This window comes from Lygodium microphyllum, chromosome 15 (assembly GCF_053477565.2).
Source record: "Lygodium microphyllum isolate KBCC chromosome 15, Lygodium_microphyllum_v1.1.10, whole genome shotgun sequence".
NCBI lineage: Eukaryota > Viridiplantae > Streptophyta > Polypodiopsida > Schizaeales > Lygodiaceae > Lygodium > Lygodium microphyllum.
Window position 1 is genome coordinate 133,822,243 of NC_141149.1, and position 17,856 is coordinate 133,840,098.

The following is a 17,856-nucleotide window of genomic DNA, read 5'->3' on the forward strand; positions in this document are numbered from 1 at the left end:
GCAAAGGCAATGTCACGACGTGTAGCAACCATAGCATACATCAAACTGCCAACAACTGAAGCATATGGTATCTTAGCCATTTCAGCCTTCTCATCATCAGATGTAGGGCTGTCCTCTGCACTGAGTTTCACATATGGAGGCAATGGAACCCTAATTGTTTTCCCCCCCTCCATATTGAAACGCTGCAAAACTTTGGAGATATACTCATGCTGAGATAGATAGAGTAAGCCTTTCGATCTATCTCTGAGCATTCGCATGCCAAGAATGTGATTTGCACCACCCAGATCCTTCATGTCAAAGCTGCCATGAAAACTTTGCTTCAATGAATCCAAGGCATGAGTATCCGTGCCAGCAATCAGCATGTCATCAACATTCAAAACCAAGATAATCAGGCTGCCATCTGCTGCCTTCTTGGTGTACAAGCAATGATCCACTTGACTTCTATGAAAGCCTTGGGACTGCATGAATGTATCAAACTTATGATACCATTCTCTTGGTGCTTATTTCAGTCCATACAAACTCCTTTTGAGTTTACATACCATTTTTTCTTTCCCTTGTTCAACAAACCCTTCAGGCTGCTGCACATATATGTCTTCATGTAGATCACCATGTAAAAACGCAGTCTTTACATCCATTTGTTTTCAGCCCAATCTCATTTTTGCAGGTTTTAAGCCCTCTAGCTTCATTGCCCACACCTTGTTCATGGAGGACACCATAATTGAACCTGTCGATTGCTATCTACATCAGTCTGGCACCTATTTCCAACCACCTCCTTGCTAATTCGCATTGTTTCCAGCCAGGTGATTGCTACTGATTGCTGCACTGTTGTTGTACAACATGTCTGCTCAACAGACTGCTGCATTTTCAGAGCACTAGCTGTCACCCAGCCATCAGTGACCTCATCCCAGCTATCACCATCCATCTACTGCCTGCAGGCTGCTACCAAGTCATCTGCTGCCTAAGCTTACTGTGCAGACTGCTGCCATGTTATCAGCTAAATCTGCGCTTACAGTTTTTTCCTCTCTTCTGCCTGTCTTCTCCAATGGCATCTTGACCTTCTTCAGCATGTTGATACTTTGTCTGCAGAGGATTTAGTACCTTGGCGTCGAGTGATCTCCTTAGTGACCTTGCCTTGATTCCTATACCCATTTCTATTATTTTCTCGTAAGCTCAGTTTGTGCATGATGACTTAGAACCATCTTGCATCTTGTATTCTTGTAACCTTGTATTTCTTTTTCTTTTTTCGTAAATAATACAATTACCGATTATGAGAGAGAGAGAGAGAGAGAGAGAGAGAAGCAGAGAGCTGCTGCCATGGCGGACGATGCAATACGGAGAGAGACAGGCAGAGAGAGAGAGAGAGAGAGAGAGAGAGAGAGGGGGGGCATCGTCATCGCCTGACTCGTCGTCGTCACCTGCCCTCACGTCGTCGTTGTCTGATCATCGCCGCCTGCAGACGCCTTCTACTCGTCGCCCACAGGCCCGTCGCTTGCCCCTGATGCCCTGTCCAGGGCTGCTGAGTCCCCTGCCCTGCGTTCGGACGGCCCATCGCCTGCATCCCTCACCCGCCTGAGCTACGACCTCCGCGCCTGCTTCTCGCCCCTTTGCCCTGTCAGTTAGGGTTTCGGCTGACGACGACCCCTGCCCTGCGCCCCAGACTGTCCCGCTCTACCGTCGACTGCCAGGCCTTTGTTTCGCCCTTCTGCCCCTGCACTGTTAGGGTTCTGCCTTGCTATAAGGGTTCTTGGGACAGGCCGCAACTGAGGCTGACAGGTAAAGCTCCGCTTTCATCGGCTGCCCTTGCAGAGTACGCCCCTGGACAGCGCCTCTGTACAGAAAAGAGGGAGAAAGAGAGAGAGAGAGAGGGAGAGAGAGAGGGAGAGGCCTGTGTGTCTTTGCCTCCCGCAAGTTCTTCACTCGGCCTCTGACTGACATACGTACTGATACAATATGGCTGGCCTGGATCTAGCTTTCATAGACCAAACGGTGGCAGCTCTTGGTCCGGATTCTGACACTGAGGAACCAGAGGACATGGTTCCGTGCACAGAGGAGATGCCCCCTGCTCTTGAGCTTCAGCCAGCGGGCATACGCACCAAGCATACTTCGGCAAGGACAATAGATCACCAGGATCATTCGTATGCTCAGGTTGCTTCTGATTCTGTGGACTCCCAGGAGGTTGATTGGGAGCACTTGTTGGAGTTTGCCAACACTTTGCTGGGCGATTATGTTCAACATAATCAGGAAGTCTTTTCGGACTCTGCAATGGAAGATGTTCAGCCATTGTTCGTGGATCGCCGCCTGGTCCATGTGGTGCCATGGCGCCCAATGGCAGATTTTCAGCGTCTACTGCAACGTGAATGCCCTGTGTGGGTTGAAGTGGAAAACTGTCCGGCTGTTTATTGGCCACTGTTAAAAGATACCATGGCCGCTGTGGGCACTGTTTTGGTCCCCCCAAGCCTAAGGGCCATGAATCGCAACCGCCTGTGTATGTTATGGGACACTGCTCGGAAAAGGCCTGCTTGGTTACGTATTAACTACTCTGGCATGCATCCTTTACATTTTTGTTTGAAATGGGGCAACTTTGCAGGACATTGCTTTTCGTGTGGAAAATTGGGGCATTTTATGGCTGAATGCCCAGAGAAGCAACACACTTCAGATGCCGAGCATGTTGCGCAGCCCATGGAAGATATGGTGTGCGATGCGCCGTCGCAGGATGCCACCCAAAGTTTTGAATAAAGGTAAACAACAGGTCTCGGGTTTGGATTCTAGTGGCAACGACTGGATAGATGTACGTGCGAAAAAAGGCAATAGGCTTGTTACTGGCATGATGGATACTATGTCTGCTGCCCCACCAGATTCTATGCGTACGTATATGCGCAGGAAAGAAATGATGTCTTCAGAGCACTCTGCTCCTGCTATGGTTTCCCCTGCTCCCCGTCAACAGCCAGCTAGGAGAGTATCTTCGGATGGTCCAAAGGGTCCACCTGCTAAGCTGGCTTTTGATACTTGAGGTAACGTCATTACCCCATGGGATTGTCGTTATCCCCCGTTCCATCCCCAAGACAGCGGATATGCCATCTACTTCCAAATCTGGTCGTCAGAACTCCTTTGCCGTGTTAGCTGATTTCTTGGATGAGGGTGTCCTAGACATTCTCGCAAAAAAGGTCGCATCGAGGCAAGCTGTGCCTCGTACCTAATTTTCTTTTGAATCCACATGAAGATAGCCACGTGGAATGTGCGAGGAATTTGTTCTCGCCACAAGCAACATGCCATGTGGACAATATTGCATGAGAATCAATGGGATGTCTTGTTTGCTGTTGAGCACAAGAGTCACGGTGAAGCAGGTAAAGTTGTGGATTGCCATGGCTTTCGTTTGTTCTATGCAGGGACACATGCCAGACAGTATTCTGGTGTACTTATGATTGTACATCAAAAATATCAGCCGGTTCTTATCAAGAATGATGTACATGGCCGCTTTGTGGTAATTGAAATTTTATTCGAAGGAGAGATCTTATGGTTACTTGGCCTCTATGCTCCGAATGATCCCTTATCTCGCCGGGAGCTTTGGCATACCTTGCAGACTTCCTTGTCCCTTGGTAGACGGGGTTTTTTGATGGGGGATTTTAATGTGTGTGTTGATTCTTCACAGTCCACATCAGAGCATTCGGTAATGGATGCGCCAGAAAGACGTATGTGGCAGGAGTTGGCTTTTGCCGTTCTTAAGCAAGATCTCTGGTCTTGGTTGCATCCTTCTTCTACAGGGTTTACCTTCCATTCTGCCCAGTATGCCACAACATGGTCGCGGTTAGACTGCATATACATCATGCAGGATGATGATTTCCTTCCTAAGATGCTCGAAATGAAAGTGTTACAACAATATGCCTTCTCGGATCATTTCCCTTTGCAGCTTGAGATCCTTGCACAACCCATTGCACCTTTCAAGCAATTTCTGGATAGACTCCCTTTGCGGTTCAACTCGTCTTATTTGAAGCATGCACTCTTTTAGGGCTATATGCAGCAATTGATTGATCGATTCTTATTGGATTTCTCATCTCAGGGCACTGCTTCGTTTGAACAATTGCTCTCTAATGTGCAGCCGGTTGCTCGGTAGTATGGGATCCATCATGCCTCTCTTTGTCGGCGGTGCTAACAAGCAGCAGAGGAACTACTGGCTCTGGTTCGCTCTTTGCTGGTGGACACTCCAGATGATGCATTTCTGCTGTCACTGGCAACGCGTCTGTTTGATCTTATTAAAGAGTTTCAGTTGAAATCTTATCAGCAAGTCAAATTGCAACATCTGACGGAGACTTTGCAAGATAGTGCGTGTCAGACCCATAAGTTCTTTCAAGCTCTCCATGCCTCTCTTGCTCGAGAGAATATGACTAGGCTCCAGGATGCAGAAGGTCAAATGGTTCTTGATCCGCAGATGATTGTGAATATATGTAGAAATTATTTCCTCGACCTTCTTGGTTCTACTTCTCCTCCTTCAGGCCAAATTGCTCATGCTCATTCAGTTTTTTATGATCTGGTCTGCAATCAGGTTCCTCGGGACTTGCAATCTACTCTGGAGGCAGATATTTGTGAGTCGGAGGTTATGGATGTTCTGTTACATTTGCCCAAGGATAAAAGTCCTGGCTGGGATGGTCTCACCAATGAGTTCTTTGAGCTTTTTGCCACCCAGCTCGCGAAACCTTTGACGGCTTTGTTTCAGCGGGTATGGGAAATGGGGATCATGCCTTCCTCTTGAAAAGAAGGTCTTATTAAATTGCTTCCAAAAGTTCCTTCGCCATCCATGTTGAAGCAGTGGCGCCCAATTTCTTTGATGGGTTCTATGTATAAAATATTTTCCAAAGTCATGGCGACTCGCCTCCATAAGCATCTTCTTGCCATTGTGCATTCTCTCCAATATGGTTTCATTAAGGGCAGAAACATTTTGCACAATGTATTAAATGCACAACTGGTGATTGATTATGCAAGGCATTCAAATCAGGAGGTCGTACTGGTTCAATTGGACCTGGAAAAGGCTTTTGATTATCTGGACTGGTCTTTCATTGCAGAATTTATGTCTCCTATGGGCTTTGGTGCCCGGATGTCTCGTCTGATCTTCACTATTAATGTTGCAGCGTCTTCGCGAGTCATGTTGAATGGAGGCGTTACCAAGCCAATTGTCCTTGCCTGCTCTGTCAGACAGGGGTGCCCTTTGAGTCCTCTCTTCTTTGCCCTTGCGACTCATCCGGTTCTTTCAATGTTATCTCATATGGCAGCCTCTACTCAGTTGGCTGGATTGTTGCTTCCCTCTGGACAGCACTTCATTGGTCAATCCTTGGCTGATGACAGTTTTATGATTCTGCGTACGGACAAAGATAATCTTCACAAAGCATTAGATGTTTGAGCTCTCTTTGGTCAGGCTTCTGGTCTTCGCATCAACGCTTTGAAAATGGCCATTCTCAGCTGCACGGAGTCGGATTTGTAGTCACTGGACTGGCAAGGAATGGTTGTCCCCCGTGGCTCCATTGTCAGGCATCTTGGCTACCCTTTGGGTGTTGATGTTCCCCCAAAGCAGCTACTACAGTGGATTTCACAGAAACTGACGGCTAAGTTTCTGTATTGGGAGTCTCAAGCCTGGCCCTTCCATGTTCGCCTCAAAGTAGCCCAGACAATTATGTTGCCAATGCTTACATATTTCTTGCCATTGCTACCCTGGACTACTACTACACTGAATGATCTTACTGAGTCTATTCGTTTCATGTTATGGAAGAAGGATTCCTTACATGCAGGTATTTCTTGGGTTTCTTGGTCGCATATGTGCACCCCAAAACGCATGGGTGGAGGGGCTATTTTAGATGCCCAGACTCATATGCTGGCACTCCGCTGGTCTCTTTTTCGCGCCATGTGCTCGGATTATCATATGTGGGTCATCATAGCCCGTTATTTTCTTGAGGATCACGGGCTTCTACATGGTAATACCCAAATCCGCAGTTCTTGGTGGCATGTTCTTAATGCCGATTCTCAGTTCTCCAGTTCTTCCTCATCTCTGCTTGCCCATTTGGTGTGTTCCTGGAGACTGGTCCTCCGGAAGTTTCAGTGGCATCCAGCGGAGGATCGCTTAGCCACTAATTCTTTTCAATCGGTTAATTTCGTGGGACGGTAAACTTGAGCTTCGACCACAATTCAACCGCATGGCACGTTTGGGCTTAACCTCGGTTGCGGATGCCACCCTTGCCAGTCACAATGTGTTGATGTCGTTTCGTACAGCCAGGAGGCTTTTCAGGATCCCTCGTGGATACAGGTATTTATGGGAACAGCTTTTGATGGTGCTTCAGAGCAGACAACCCTTTCCTGCCCTTGCTACGGATCATCCCTGGCAGGACTGGGACTTTGCAGGCAGGCTGAATTTAGAAAAGGCTTCAACTAACCAGGTGTATCATCTTCTGATTCAGGATCATCGATGGCTGGTTACTAAAGCTAATACTCTATGGGGATTGCATAAATCCCGGTCATGGTGGAGGGTAACTGTGATGGAGGGCTGGTTAAATAAGACACCATTCAAAAATAAGGTCTTTCTTTGGAGGGTGATGATTGGTGGTCTTCCGCTTGCTTCAGCTCTTTCCAAGCGCCCAATCTCCAACGGCAACTGTTTCTTTTGCACCACCACTGTGGAATCCGCCCATCATCATTTTATTTCTTGCCCCCTTGCTCAGAAAATCTAGTCATTCTTGTCAGCTGTCTGGCGAGCGGTGGTTGGCTTCTCGCTACGCCCGTTTGATTGGGTTTTTGCGCAGCCCAAATATCACACCCCGACACAGCCACATATGAAGATCTTGTTTCACTTTCTTCGATATTGGGGCTGCTGGCACAACTGGACCATTCGGAATGCTTTCCTTTTTTATTCCGCTTATAATGTTCAGCGGCATATTGCTAGGCTTAAAGGTCTCTTGTATTGGCAGATAGATCTTCTCTGGCACTCTGACATACTTTCTCGAGAGGACTTACGTCCCTGGCATATGGCAATTTCCTCAGCGCCTTTGCCATGATTTTGTAACCCCTTGGCCGTCTGGTTCTTGTAAAGAGTCAGTGTGTACACACGATGGGGTAGAGCCATCGTGTATCTTGTAATCATGTAAACTTTTTCGTAATTAATACAATTACCTTTTACGGAAAAAAAAAGAGAGAGATTCTATCATTCATTGCTAGTCAATACTCTATCCTTCTCATCGTCTGGGAGAATACTTTTGCATATCCACTAGAAATCACAAGTTAGTGTGGTTTAGGTTGTAGGAGACAATCGGGCCGCATATTCCCTGTTCTTGATTTTGAGAACTATGTGCCTTTATGAGACTTGGGTTTCACCCATTCTGATAAGTTTGAAAAAGTCTAAACCAAGACAGTGGCAGAGCCAAAGAGTAGAGAGCAGGAGAGAATTGGAAAGGGCTACAACTAGGATAGGAGAGAGAGGAGGAAAAAAGAGTGCAGAGGAGGGAGGACAAGGCAAAGAAGAGGGAAGAGTTAGGAGGAAGAGTGGCAGTGGCAGGAGAAAAGGGAGAAGAGAAGGCAGCTAGTGGGGCAGGCAGGATGCTGTGAGGGGGAACATCACCACAAGGGGGGAGAGAGATGTGGCAGAAAGAGACAGGGGATGGGAGGTGTGAGGCTGCACATGAAGAGGAGAGGCAGACAGGTGGAGGTTGGGGGCCAATGTTCAATGCGTTGTTTTAATCTGATCAGATAAATTGTCTATTGACAAAACATAAAAGGCAGGGCAGAAACTTAGCGATAGAAGCTCCGTCGCCCGTCATCGCTGACCTGCCACCGCACTCCCGCAACCCCCGTCTCTCCCATTGACTCGCCACAGCACCCCCCGCAACTCAACCATTTCGCTGCCTGTCCCCTCCAGCGACGCGTTGTGCCTCTCCCCCCTTCCAGACTGTCGTGCCATCAAGCTGTTTCCCACAGCACTGCCCCCCGCTCTGGCTCCGCCAGTAAAACCTCTTCGGGCCAACCTCCCTCCGCCCTGGTTTTGATCTGACACCCAGCCCAGTCCCATCCCCCCCCCCCCCCCAATCCTGCGCTGACCCCCAATCAGACGCCCAGCCTGACGTTCTCCTTTGTCCCCCCATTCTGACCCCTCTGCGCCTCCCAAATCTGACGCCCAGCCCCCCCAACTCCCGCCATGTCCCCCATCCCTTTCAACCGGCAGCTTCAGTCCCCTCACCCGTGCGACTTCAGTCTGGAAACATCTTTTGTGGCGCCCGGTGCCTCCATCACCGTCAGAAAACAGAAACCCCCCCCCCCCCCCCCTTCATCGACATCGCACACCCCCCCCCCCCCCCCCCGATTGCTCCCTCCAATTGCAGCAATACTTCCCCCCCCCCCCCCCTCCGGCAGTTCAGCAGTGTGATCGGCACGTTTCTCAGTAGAGACGCACAATGGAAACCTCTGGTCAGACGCCGGCGCATTTTGCAAGTGCCCCCCAGTCAAACACCTTGTGCGTCATCCTCTCTGAGGAACAGCTCTTAGCAGTCCATGCTATAGAGCTGGAGCTAAAAGAAACCGCGATTTTTGGTCAGGTCGTTGGACACTCCCCATCGAGGCCCCAGCTACGAGATTGGCTCCACTCCACGCTGTGCACTGGCACAGCACAGATTGTGGAGGCAGCCCTCATGGACCAAGGGATCTTCATGGTTCAACTCACCTCTACGGATGCAGCTCGTGAGTTAGTGGAGAGCTCACCCTATGCCTCCACGAAGGGGGTCATCTACATGGTTCCCTGGTATAGCGGCTTCACTGTAGAGTCATTTGCCCTCCACAACAGATTTCTCAAACACCCAATCACTTTACTTTTCCCCGAACAGGCGGTAGAGTACCGCCAGTGAGTCGAGGACTTTGGGCGACTCTTTGGCACAGTTCTCCCTGCCTCCTTCGCAGATGCAGTGACAGCTACAAGAGTCCCAAAGGTACGAGTGGCCGTAAAAGACACAGTGTATCCCAAAGTTCCTAGAGATCGAGGTAGGAGGTCACTCCTTTAGGCAGCAGGTCATTGGGACTAGAGGCAACCAGGGCAATGCCTGCACTGCCACGACTTTGGGCATCAGGTAGTAGATTGTAGCGTAGCTTTGGAAAGTGTTAGAAAACGGCTTGCCAGAAAGACCTATTGAGAAAGCCAGGCTAATGAGACTTATCTTAGAAATCCAGCCATACCAACTAATTGCTGGCCAACTCTATAGGTTGGGATAGGGCTGCTATGTAGATGCATGTGCGAGCACGAGATGCATGATGTATTGAGAGAGGTGCACGGCAGGATAGCTGGCGGGCACTTTAGTGGGGACACGACTGCCCGCAAGGTATTACAATCCCAACTCTGGTGGCCCACCCTATTCCGCAACACCGCTAAGTTTGTCAAACATTGCGACGAGTGCCAGAGGACTAAGATGCCCATGTGCAAAGATAAGATGGAGTTAACCCGGGGGAGCTGCAGCCAACTTCTCAGACCCCGACAGCAGGGAGCGTGAGGCCGCGCAACGCCCCCTCGGCAGCACACTCCGCACTCCCCCCCTGCCCGCCCCACCCGGCAGGACCGCAGTCCCCCACAGCCACCACCCACGCCACAAACTACACCACCTGAGATCCCATAGCCCCCACACCCACCCCCCGACCCGACCTCCTAGGCTCCCCCCACTGACCCTAGCCCACAGGCCCCCCCCCCCCCCCCCTCCAAGGCCACTAGCCCTGCCCCACACTCGCCACGTACCTCCGACCATCCCACCATCCCTCAATCCTCTTTCCCCCCACCACCCCCCTACCGAGCACCCCCCCTCATCTGCACCCGACGGCCCGTTTCTACCAATGTACAGAGTCACGACTCTCAACATGACTGATAGACGCATTGATGGTACCACCTGGAGCATCTATCACCCCTTTGGTTCGGTCGAGGGCCACCATGGGGGACTAGAGTTCGGCGTCTAGACCTACGGCAAAGCATACTTGCATGCCCCATAGTTGTTCCTCCTCATCAACAACCTCCACACCGAACAGATGCATGTTCGGTCAGTCGCAGGTTTCCCCATGAGCTTACACCTTGCATCCTGAAATGTGAATAGTCTCCACTACAGTGCGGCGTATGGTTCCAAGAAATTGATTGTTCGGCAGGAGCTACAGCCTGCCCTTGCCAGACAGATCAACATCTTACTTCTATGGAAGGTACTCCCGGGCAGCTCACACACCTATTGGGAGCACGCCATAGGTGCCCACGGCAAGAGTAGAGGCATATGCACCTTGATTGGCCCGAGTCTCACCGCTTGTGTACGAGACCATGGGATGATAGTGGCAGGGAGGGTTCTATGGATCAAATTGGATATTGGGAACTCGTGCCTTGGATTCCTCAATGTCTTTGCCCCTACACAGGTTAGGGCACGCAGTAGGTTCTGGGTGGAGATCGCGGATGGACTCCCAGAGGTGGACTCCTGGATCGTTGGAGGAGACTTCAACAACCTAGAAGATTTGGAGGACCAACAGGGCAGAGGCAGAAACTATCACGACATGGCTGGGGGAGGAGCAGGAGGCATGGGAGGTCTTTCTACTGGCAGTAGAAGCACGCAATGCTGGGAGAGACCCTGCCTTCCACAAGAGGGAGAGGTTGCAATGCTAGACTTCTCTTGGGGATACAAGCGGCTAGGTGGAGTCCTACTGGAGCGGTTGGACAGGTTTTATGTGGGAGAGTGGGGCGGCTCTCATGGAGGCCAGATTGGGCAATTGGCAGGTACCACGTTGTCCAATCCAGTTCTCTTGACACTAGATCCCCTAACATCTGCCCTAGACACACAAGCCTGTTGGATTCCTAACTCGATCTATAGGAGGGAGGAGGTGACGAGACACATAGAGCAGGTTTGGACCAAGGAGTGGGACATTCGAGACCGGATCGCACTGGAGATTGCAGAGGCCCTAGCCGAGTCGAGCAGAATCTGCCACAAGAGGCAGCCATACAGGCCAGGCAGCAAAGCTGGGAGGAAGAGAGAGCACTCCAGTGGAACCTTGCAACCACACAGAGATTATTATAGGAGGCACTAGGGGATCCCACCCTCCACGCACAGAAGGTCTGCGCGCGAGCAGCCATTGCTGACCTAGAGGACAAGCGCTCGGAGTTCTCTTTCCGCACCTCAACAGCTTTCTGGGCGAGGAAGGGAGATACGATGTGCAAGGAGTTCTTCCAGGTGCACCAGCCTCGCTCCTCAGGAGAGCAGATACGCAACCTTTGAGATCAGTATGGAAAGACTCATTCTAGCTCAGACGAGGTAATGGAGATCGCCATCAACTACTACAGTCATTGTTTCAGCAAGAAACAGCCTCAATTAGAGGGCAGCGATGTAGACAGCAGGTCTGGGATCACATCCCATCCCTTGTCTCAAAGGAGATGGGATGCTCCCTCCTAGCCTCCCTCACAGAGAAGGAACTGAAGGAGGCTTTCCATACACAGGACGGGCAGAAATGCTCGGGAGAATATGGCCTCTCTGAGGCCTTCTTCACTACCTACTGGGTAGTGAAGGACCCCCTACTAAAGGCCTTCCAAGAGATCTTCACTACAAGACAGATGCCAAAGAGTCTTTCGGCAGGCCTTATCAGTCTTCTCCCCAAAGAGGGAGACCGGTTGGAGCTTTCCCAATGGAGACCAATCACATTATTGTCAGTGGCCTATACGGCATTGGCAAAGATGATGGGTAGGCGACTACGCCCCGTGTTGCCAGACATCATCCATGACACACAAACAAGCTTTGTCCACGATAGGAGCATCCTCAACAATGTATTCACCTTCTTTGAGGCGACACAGCTCAGCATAGTGTGCAGAGACTAGCCGTACTACTCTTGGATTTTGAGAAAGCTTATGACAGGGTGGATTGGGACTTCCTAGAGGGCACCATGGTGAGGATAGGTTTCCCCCAAGCTTGGATTAGCGGGGTCTCCGCACTTTACAGATCAGCCACCAGCAAGGTTCTCATAGGTAGTAGGCCTGGGGAGGAGTTTCGGCTGGAGAGATCGGTACAGCAGGGCTGCCCCCTAGCCCCGTACCTATTTCTACTCTTTGTAGAGGCGATGTCCCATTTCCTCAGGTCACGTGTGAGCGGATTACAAGGCCTCTGACTTCCAGTGAGAGAGGAGACTGAGTTGTTAGACTCAGAGTATGCAGATGACACAACACTCTACATAGAGGACGATGAGCTCATGCTGGAGAGAGTGAGGCTAGCTCTTGAGGTGTTCTCTCTTGCAACGGGAGCGAAAATCAACTGGTGAAAGTCGGTTGGTTTCCTAACAGACCCGGACTCTAGCACGGAGTGGGGCGTCCACCTGGGATTTAGATGGGTGAGCAGAGGGCAAACTGTCCAGTATCGAGGATTCTAGGTGGGACTTGACATCATCCCCACCCAGCAGTTTCTTCCTGTCCTTGATTCTATTCGGAGGAAGCTGACCTGCTGGAGCACGGCTCGCCTCTCACTAGCCGGCCAAGCCCTATTGGTTAGCCAGGTCCTCCTAGCGACGGCCTGGTATATCGCCTCATGTTGGTGCTTCTCCTCATCCTGCGTAGTGCAACTTCGCCGCCTAGTGCGGAACTTCCTTTAGTCATGGTCAAATGGCTACACGGATTCCATGGCCAAGGTGACATGGGCGACCATCATACGACATCGGTCAGAGAGAGGGCTTGGGATCATAGACCCAGAGTATCAGAGTATGGCCCTCTTGGGCAAGCTAGTTGTCTACGGCCTCACACTAGGCGGGTAGACCTCGAAGGTTTTATTGCAGCACGGTCTTTAGGATTGTAGACCGAGACTTGGCGATGAGTGGAGGCCGTCCCTGAGATGGATCTTCACGTCAGCCTAGATCACCCCCCCCCCCCAAGATCACCTTTCCTACGCAGCTTACTCCGCATGTGGCAGGGCCTCCAAAAGGCCCTAATCCAGAGCCCCTCAGGCTGCCACGAGGAGATAGGCCGTCAGCCAGTGATCTGGAACCCCCAGGTCAAAGATCCAGAAGGGGCACAGATTAGCGAATATCCCCACATCTAGTGGGCTGGTTGGGAGGCCGGCCCGGCTCTTACCATCAGGACATGGTGTGAGGTGTACAAGATGGCAGACAAGAAGGTGCTACAGCGAATATTAGGCTGCCAGAGAGGAGTGGAGTTGAGGAGAAGGGAGATAAACTCAGCAATACCTCTGGAGTGGCTTGCTCCCCTAATGCGAGTGTTGATAGAGCCCGGGGAGGTTTGGACTGCTAGGTTTTCACCCACAATCATGCCCCTACAGGTGGCAGGTGGAGTGGGCAGCGCCCCACAAGGGACCTTCTTCACCGTTCAGGAGGGGCATCTGGCCCTTGACAGAGGCCAACAGGATGAGAGGATAGCTACCCCTTCATGGAGAAGGATTCAGGTGGTGGGCCTTCATGGGAAGACATGGCGACTGGATCCCTATATTTTCTGGAAGAAGCTCAGGGAGTGGCGCCTTTGGATCTGGAAGGGCAGACCACTTGATGAGCTGGAGTTGAATCTAGGAGAGTGGCTATAGCTGACCACTGCAGTCGCCAAGAAGCCACCGAGGTTCCTAGAGTACACTGCCAAGATTGGCAGACACGTACTGATGAAGGAGGATATGGATTGGGCGCCGTCACGTAGCAGGCACTGGGCAAAGCACAGCATCACAGAGCCGTTCCAATGGACCTTCTAGCACTGCCTATGGGATAGCTGGAGGCCGTGGAGGGTATCGTATTTCTTATGGTTGGTGACACATGGAGGCTTGGCGGTGGGAAGTTGGCTTGCCCAGATGCAGAAGGAGGGAGGTTGTAAGCGCTGCACACAACAGCCTTTGGAAACCCCAAAGCACTGCCTTTGGTCATGTGAGGAGACGCAGCTCGTGTGAAGAGGAGCATGCCGCATCCTTCGCTGTATAGCACCCAGCCTTGGATGTATCTCGTAGGGAGCTTTTTGCAGGCAGGCAGTTAGCCAGGGCCGTCACCTTCTGTATGAGGCCGGGATGCAGGGCACGATATTCATCATCGAGGAGGCAGAGTCGTGCGCAATGGTCGGTTTGGAGGCTCTACCCATCCGCCAGGTACTGGAGCCCACAGCAGTCCACTCTAAGGTATGGGAGATCATTGGGAGTCTTACTGGATGGCATATCTGGAAGGCGCGTTGTCAGGAGGCTTTCGGCGGAGAGAGACTTTGAGTACAGGCGACCTTAGCAGAGCTCTGGACCTCCATCATCCACTCCCTCCGCGGCCGTTGGGATCAGGTGCAGGGCAAGTCCAGGGCTCATCAAGAGCTCCGTTGTCATTTCATGCATACTTGGGGCGGCGAGGACCTGTTTTTCGTGATGCAGGAAGGCAGCCCCAGATGGCAATACACCCCCCATCCATGGCTTCTTGCCCCCATCCCCCCCAGACCGCCTTGAGAGGCTTGTATACATGATGTATTTGTGACTTTGCATTAGCTCCAACTAGTTTGTTGAGCATGAGCACTCTGTTGTAATCAGTTTTTTTTTAGTAATATAATCAGCCACATTTTATTTGCAAAAAATAAAAATAAAAGGCAGGGCAGGGCAGGGGGCTGAACTGAGAAAGGGCAGGTTGATCTTGGGAAGAGGTAGTGGAAAAAATATGTCACATGAAAGAGATCATGGGGAGGGAGGATCTTTGTGGGGAGTGCAGGAAAGGGGCACAGAGAAAACTAGGTCTTAAAGGGGAAGGCAAGGTGGGAAGCTACAGTAGATCTTTGTGGGGAGTGCAGGAAAGGGGCAGAGAGAAAAATAGGTCCTGAAGGGGGAAGAAAAAGTGGGCAGCTACAGTGGGCCACAAGAAGCTTCCATGTTTTGAAGTCCTATGCAGAAACAAAGTATATATGTCCATCTATGTTCTCTGCTTCAGTATGATTACCACAATCATAACATTGTTCTCTTGTCAATGCATCCTCACTACCTTTAGTTACACATCTTCAAATCTTTTCCTGTAAACATAAAATCGTCTATTGGAAAAACATAGAAAACAGTGCAGGGCAGTGGGCTGAACGGAGAGAGGGTGCTAGTTGGTCTTGGGAAGAGGTGGTGGAAAAGGTAGGCTACATGCAAGTGGTGGTGGGGAGGGAGGATCTTTGTGAGGAGTCCAGGAAAGGTAGAGAGAAAAATAGGTCCTGAATGGGAAAGGAAAGGTGGGCAGCTACAGCAGGCCAAAAGAAACTTCTGTCTTTTAGACTCCTATGCAGAAACAATGTACATATGTCCATCTACATACACTGCTCCAATATGATTATCATGATCATAACATTGTTCTCTTGTCAAAGCATTTCTCACTGCATTTATTTACACAGCTTCAGAATATCTTTCCCTGTGAACATAGCTTTGCAAAAATCTGATACAATCTCAATACTGTCAATTTATAGAACAAACTCTTCACGCATCTGTTGTTATCCTCGAACTGTCAGCTCACATAAAAAGACCTTAGAAAACAAAATGCTACCTTTTCCCACACTTCACGGTGGTAGTTATCGACCCACTTGATCTCCTCTTGAGATAGTAAACGCGATTCAATGAGGCTTGTCTGATCAAGAATGAAGCAAATATGTATACAAGTCAAATCCAAAAGATAAAACAAAGCATCTTGTAAATTGAAAGTCAAATTTAGTACCCTTAGCAGAAATCTCGTTAGACGCACCACAAGATTATGCATGCAGATGACAATGGTTCACATAAGGTTTGTAAAAATAAATTTAAGTGCAAAAATTTGCCTGTTTCAAGGTTGGCTATGCAATATGCATAGGATTTCATGTTAAGATGATGTCAATCTGTAAAGAAACAGATACATTTCCTGTTATGAGAAAGTGATGTGATGTTATGGTTGGATACTTGAAAAGAAAATTAATCCTAATACTACAACCACTCTTTATTCACTTTGAGGTCCATAAGAAAACTTTCGTGTCCTACACACCCCCAACAGACAGAGAGGAGAGGGTTCTGGTCTACAGTGAGACAATGATGGCCATCGGTGCATCATACTAGTTGGAAAGTTCCATCTGGTGGAGTGTCTGGATGGTAGGAGAGGCAGGGTACATCCTCTATTGAAGGCAGTAAGCAGGCAGTGGCTGTAGAGTTAAGGTGGTCTACTAGTTCACTCTAGTTCTTTCGGGGAGAGGCATCAGATTGTACCAGGATCTTTTGCATGATTGGTAAATTTCATGTGGAGGACTGGGACTGCAATAGAGAGGGCTGGTTGGCATACTTCAAGGCACCATGGGTTTGCAATTGGTGTTATTTGAGAGGGCCAAAGGTCACAGGACACAAGTTAGGACTATATATCACCTTTGCCAAGAGGTGACCTATTGTCCAGATCTATAGGGCCAGATAATTTGAGCGGCATGCAGTCTGGCATCCAGATGAACATTTCCAGGAGGAGGCAGAGAGGAGAGATGCTCTTAAAAGAGAGAGGGCTGGTACAGCCTCCTTCGCATGGCCCTTTGTAGAGACGAGGACAGACATTCCAGAGGCATGTGAGACTTAACACACTCAGGAGTAAGATTGAGGCCATGAAGGAAGCAAGAGAAAATGATACTAGCAAAGGACATGTATGATGCAAGAACTTCCTTCTGCACTAAGGCAGGAGACAGACCCCGAGCACTCTAGGCAAGGGGTAAGATGGTTCAGGATGATAGACTGATCCATTGCACAACTAGTTGGGAAGGTGGTTTAGGTGGCCAACATCTATTACACTTCTCAGTTACAGTCCACAACTAGAACCCCAGAATATACAGAGGTAGAGAGAGACTATGGCAGAGCGCCAAGAGAGTGGTGACAGAACAGCATGAGAGCACCACTTATGGGCGCTCTTCCTTGAGAAGGATATTATGAAAGCGCTTGCAGCCCTATCAGGGGGACCAGTCCACACACGCGCACATTTTGAAACCACTGCTCATTAGATCATTAATGTACAAAAAGAAGAGAGTTCATTGTGAAGTCTGTTCCAGAAAAATCAAAGCCACAAAAAAAACCATATGGCTAAAACAAGCCCGAAATCTCAATTATGCACAGTGCCCAAAATCTAACTCATCAAAGAAATCGAAGTGCAATGAGACAATCCAGATGAGAATCTACCAAACAACCAAAAGAAAATGCCAAATCTTTGGGACAGAAGTTGGGCATACAAATAGCAAGGGAGTCTATCCAAAGCTTATGAGATGTCAGGCGATACCATAGGAGATGCAGAATAGTCTCCAAAGTACAGCAACATCACAATCAATGAGAGGAAGCAATGCAACGTTTTTGCCAGCTTACATCTATAGATGATGAGTTACATGGACCTGACTATCTTACATGGAATGTTGTGATGAAAGCTTGGTTTGTGCTGAAGAAGATTTGGTACATTGTATGTGGAGCTATTCCTGAGCCTCAACATCTTTTTCCTCTTCTTGAAGATTTTGATGAGGCCAACCATAAAAAAGTTGTGCTTACATGGGATTTAGATGATGCACGTGCATATTTTGCACTACTTCAGTGTATTTCTAAAGAAGTTCTACCAACGGTTACCTCTTGCAAGACATCCCCAAAAATATGGTCAAAGTTTTAGATGTTATTCAAGACACCTTCCCCCATGCGTGTCATGTGACCCTTTATGGACAGCTTCAGCAAATGAAGTTTGAGCCGAAGGACACCATTCAATCCTTTTTCCTCCACATGTTACACACGCACAGGACCAACTTTGACACATGCAATCTACCCTTCATGAGGCACATCTTGTGGAAATGGTGCTCTACAAGCTCCCTCGGGAATTTCATGGAGTGGCAAATGATTTGAGAGCACAAACATGATCTACACCTATGAGCTTCACACATATGTC

General features: G+C 49.5%; 1 protein-coding gene across 4 annotated transcripts in view; it reads right to left on the bottom strand.

Annotated features, from left to right (window-relative positions):
- LOC148025096 (Metallopeptidase M24 family protein) overlaps positions 1 to 17,856 on the bottom strand; it is a 170,229-nt gene that overhangs the window by 49,044 nt on the left and 103,329 nt on the right. For all 4 annotated transcript variants that reach the window (XR_015693401.1, XR_015693402.1, XR_015693403.1 and 1 more), the window contains one exon: positions 15,487 to 15,567. Coding sequence is in view for 1 of the 4 variants with exons in the window: in XM_087694805.1 (XP_087550931.1) it covers positions 15,487 to 15,567 (81 nt within the window). In the remaining 3 variants the exon portion in view is untranslated. The remainder of the gene's footprint in view (positions 1 to 15,486; positions 15,568 to 17,856) is intronic.